The sequence below is a fragment of the Scyliorhinus torazame genome, chromosome 22 (genome assembly GCF_047496885.1).
Source record: "Scyliorhinus torazame isolate Kashiwa2021f chromosome 22, sScyTor2.1, whole genome shotgun sequence".
NCBI lineage: Eukaryota > Metazoa > Chordata > Chondrichthyes > Carcharhiniformes > Scyliorhinidae > Scyliorhinus > Scyliorhinus torazame.
In genome coordinates, this window is record NC_092728.1 from 15,313,703 (window position 1) to 15,318,392 (window position 4,690).

Consider the following 4,690-nt stretch of genomic DNA (forward strand, 5'->3'; position numbering starts at 1 on the left):
GTGGGGTATATCAGAGTGAGGGCTGTGTGGTATCAGAGTGAGGGGTGTGACGTATACCAGAGTGAGGGGTGTGGCGTATATCAGAGTGAGGGGTGTCGGGTATATCAGTGAGGCGTGTGGGGTATCAGAGTGAGGGGTGTGGGGTATCAGAGTGAGGGGTGTATGGTATATCAGAGTGAGGGGTGTGGGGTATCAGAGTGAGGGGTGTGGGGTATATGAGTGAGGGGTGTGGGGTATCAGTGTGAGGGGTGTGGGGTATATCAGAGTGAGGGGTGTGGGGTATATCAGAGTGAGCGGTGTGGGGTATATCAGAGTGAGGGGTGTGGGGTATATCAGAGTGAGGGGTGTGGGGTGTATCAGAGTGAGGGGTGTGGGGTATCAGTGTGAGGGGTGTGGGGTATCAGTGTGAGGGGTGTGGGGTATATCAGAGTGAGGGGTGTATGGTATATCAGAGTGAGGGGTGTGGGGTGTATCAGAGTGAGGGGTGTGGGGTATCAGAGTGAGAGGTGTGGGGTATATCAGAGTGAGGGGTGTGGGGTATATCAGAGTGAGGGGTGTAGGGTATGAAAGTGAGGGGTGTGGGGTATCAGTGAGGGGTGTGGGGTATATCAGAGTGAGGGGTGTGGGGTATATCAGAGTGAGGCGTGTGGGGTATCAGAGTGAGGGGTGTGGGGTATATCAGAGTGAGGGGTGTGGGGTATATCAGAGTGAGGGGTGTGGGGTATATCAGAGTGAGGGGTGTGGGGTATATTAGAGTCAGGGGTGTGGGGTATATCAGAGTGAGGCGTGTGGGGTATCAGAGTGAGGGGTATCGGGTATATCAGAGTGAGGGGTGTGGGGTATATCAGAGTGAGCGGTGTGGGGTATCAGAGTGAGGGGTGTGGGGTATACCAGTGAGGGGTGTGGGGTATCAGAGTGAGGGGTGTGGGGTATATCAGTGTGAGGGGTGTGGGATATATCAGAGTGAGGCGTGTGTGGTATAACAGAGTGAGGGGTGTCGGGTATATCAGAGTGAGAGGTGTGGGGTATATGAGAGTGAGGGGTGTGGGGTATATCAGAGTGAGCGGTGTGGGGTATATCAGAGTGAGGGGTGTGGGGTATATCAGAGTGAGGGGTGTGGGGTATATCAGAGTGAGCGGTGTGGGGTATCAGAGTGAGGGGTGTGGGGTATATCAGAGTGAGGGGTGTGGGGTATATCAGAGTGAGGGGTGTGGGGTATCAGAGTGAGGGGTGTGGCGTATCAGAGTGAGGGGTGTGGGGTATATCAGAGTGAGGGGTGTGGGGTATCAGAGTGAGGGGTGTGGGGTATCAGAGTGAGGGGTGTGGGGTATATCAGAGTGAGGGGTGTGGGGTATATCAGAGTGAGGGGTGTGGGGTATCAGAGTGAGGGGTGTGACGTATATCAGAGTGAGGGGTGTGGGGTATATCAGAGTGAGGGGTGTGGGGTATATCAGAGTGAGCGGTGTGGGGTATCAGAGTGAGGGGTGTGGGGAATCAGAGTGAGGGGTGTGGGGTATGAGAGTGAGGGGTGTGGGGTATATCTGAGTGAGGGGTGTGGGGTATATCAGAGTGAGGGGAGTAGGGTATTAGAGTGAGGGGTGTGGGGTATCAGATTGAGGGGTGTGGGGTATATCAGAGTGAGGGGTGTGGGGTATATCAGAGTGAGGGGTGTGGGGTATCAGAGTGAGGGGTGTGGGGTATCAGAGTGAGGGGTGTGGGGTATATCAGAGTGAGGGGTGTGGGGTATATCAGAGTGAGGGGTGTGGGGTATCAGAGTGAGGGGTGTGATGTATATCAGAGTGAGGGGTGTGGGGTATATCAGAGTGAGGGGTGTGGGGTATATCAGAGTGAGCGGTGTGGGGTATCAGAGTGAGGGGTGTGGGGACTCAGAGTGAGGGGTGTGGGGTATCAGAGTGAGGGGTGTGGGGTATATCAGAGTGAGGTTGGGTTATCAGAGTGAGGGGTGTGGGGTATATCTGAGTGAGGGGTGTGGGGTATATCAGAGTGAGGGGAGTAGGGTATCAGAGTGAGGGGTGTGGGGTATCAGAGTGAGGGGTGTGGGGTATATCAGAGTGAGGGGTGTGGGGTATATCAGAGTGAGGGGTGTGGGGTATATCAGAGTGAGGTGTGTGGGGTATATCAGAGTGAGGGGTGTGGGGTCTATCAGCGAGCGGTGTGGGGTATCAGTGAGGGGTGTGGGGTATATCAGAGTGAGGGGTGTGGGGTATATCAGAGTGAGGCGTGTGGGGTATCAGAGTGAGGGGTGTGGGGTATATCAGAGTGAGGGGTGTGGGGTATATCAGAGTGAGGGGTGTGGGGTATATCAGAGTGAGGGGTGTGGGGTATATCAGAGTGAGGCGTGTGGGGTATATCAGAGTGAGGGGTGTGGGGTATATCAGAGTGAGGCGTGTGGGGTATCAGAGTGAGGGGTGTGGGGTATATCAGAGTGAGGGGTGTGGGGTATATCAGAGTGAGGGGTGTGGGGTATATCAGAGTGAGGGGTGTGGGGTATCAGAGTGAGGGGTGTGGGGTATCAGAGTGAGGAGTGTGGGGTATCAGAGTGAGGGATGTGGGGTATCAGAGTGAGGGATGTGGGGTATATCTGAGTGAGCGGTGTGGGGTATCAGAGTGAGGGATGTGGGGTTTATCAGAGTGAGGGGTGTGGCGTATATCTGAGTGAGGGGTGTGGGGTATATCAGAGTGAGGGGTGTGGGGTATATCAGAGTGAGGGATGTGGGGTATATCAGAGTGAGGGGTGTGGGGTATATCACAGTGAGGGGTGTGGGGTATCAGAGTGAGGGATGTGGGGTATATCAGAGTGAGGGGTGTGGGGTATCAGAGTGAGGGGTGTGGGGTATCAGAGTGAGGGGTGTGGGGTATCAGAGTAAGGGGTGTGGGGTATCAGTTAGGGGTGTGGGGTATATCAGAGTGAGGGATGAAGGGTATCAGAGTGAGGGGTGTGGGGTATATCAGAGTGAGGGGTGTGGGGTATCAGAGTGAGGGGTGTGGGGTATATCAGAGTGAGGGGTGTGGGGTATATCAGAATGAGGGGTGTGGGGTATCAGAGTGAGGGGTGTGGGGTATCAGAGTGAGGGGTGTGGGGTATATCAGAATGAGGGGCGTGGGGTATCAGAGTGAGGGGTGTGGGGTATCAGTGAGGGGTGTGGGGTATCAGAGTGAGGGGTGTGGGGTATGTCAGAGTGAGGGGTGTGGGGTATCAGAGTAAGGGGTGTGGGGTATATCAGAGTGAGGGGCGAAGGGTATCAGAGTGAGGGGTGTGGGGTATCAGTTAGGGGTGTGGGGTATATCAGAGTGAGGGGTGAATGGTATCAGAGTGAGGGGTGTGGGGTATATCAGAGTGAGGGATGTGGGGTATATCAGAGTGAAGGGTGTGGGGTATATCAGAGTGAGGGGTGTGGGGTATCAGAGTAAGGGGTGTGGGGTATCAGTTAGGGGTGTGGGGTATATCAGAGTGAGGGGTGAAGGGTATCAGAGTGAGGGGTGTGGGGTATCAGTCAGACGTGCTACTCTAGTTTTTAGTGTTGAATCAGGAGGCGCGTCTGACCTTCGGACTGTCTGGTGATTGGCTGTTTTTTTCCCTCTGTTCTCAGCGTTTTGATTGGCTGGAGGGAGGCAGGAGGAGTCCCTCACCATGGACCAAGAAGGAATCCGAGCCCGGACGAGACATGGGTCTCTGGTTCCCCGTCAGCCGTCAGCGGCAAACATATCGGTAAGAGCGCTCAGCCGCGCCACCTTCGCCTCCAGAATAATTATCGCCAAATGTGTTCAGCCCCATCCTGGAATCTGCATTGTGGTCCTGGGTCTGCTACATAAACCCTTGTGTGTGGGTCCTGAATCACGGAGTCGGGGTCCGTTTCCAAGGAATGTCTTACAGGAGAGAGAGAAAGGACACAGCATCTGGGCCGGCGATTCCGTAGCGCATATATTCATCTCAACCACTCTCCGTGGGAGCCAGTCCGACATTCTCCCCACTCCCCATGGGAGCGAGTCCTACATTCTCGCCCCTCCCAGTGGGAGCGAGTCCCACATTCTCCCTGCTCTGCGTGGGTGCGATTTTGGAGGGTCAGTACCGAGGGGGCACTGCGCTGTTGGAGTTCTGAGAGAGTGCCGCACTGTCAGAGGACTAGTCCGGCGAACCCTCAGCACAGTCCCTGCCCACCGACAGTGCAGTGCTTCCACAGTACTTACCCTCTCCCATACTGTCGGAGGGTCAGTGCTGAGGGAGCGACGCTCTGTCGTAGGGTCAGTGCTGAGGGAGCGCTGCACTGTCGGAGGGTAAGTGCTGAGGGAGCGCCGCACTGTCGGAGGGTCAGTGCTGAGGGAGCGCCGCACTGTCGGAGGGTCAGTGCTGAGGGAGCGCCGCACTGTCGGAGGGTCAGTACTGAGGGAGCGCCGCGCTGTCAGAGGGTCAGTGCTGAGTGAGTGCCGCATTGTCAGAGGGTCAGTACTGAGGGAGCGCCGCACTGTCAGAGGGTCAGTGCTGAGGGAGTGCTGCACTGTCAGAGGGTCAGTACTGAGGGAGCGCCGCAGTGTCGGAGGGTCAGTGCTGAGGGAGTGCTGCACTGTCACAGGATCAGTCCTGAGGGGACACTGCACTGTCGGAGAGTCAGTGCTGAGGGAGTGCTGCACTGTCGGAGAGTCAGTGCTGAGGGAGTGCTGCACTGTCGGA

The 4,690-nt window shown here is 56.1% G+C and overlaps 1 protein-coding gene across 2 annotated transcripts in view; it reads left to right on the plus strand.

The window, feature by feature from the left end:
• The first annotated feature begins 3,590 nt into the window (after positions 1-3,590).
• Positions 3,591-4,690, plus strand: part of hdac6 (histone deacetylase 6) — a 249,740-nt gene continuing 248,640 nt past the window's right edge. For both annotated transcript variants that reach the window (XM_072487920.1, XM_072487921.1), the window contains exon 1: positions 3,591-3,730. In XM_072487920.1, coding sequence (XP_072344021.1) covers positions 3,653-3,730 — 78 coding nt within the window. In that variant the 5' untranslated portion in view covers positions 3,591-3,652. The remainder of the gene's footprint in view (positions 3,731-4,690) is intronic.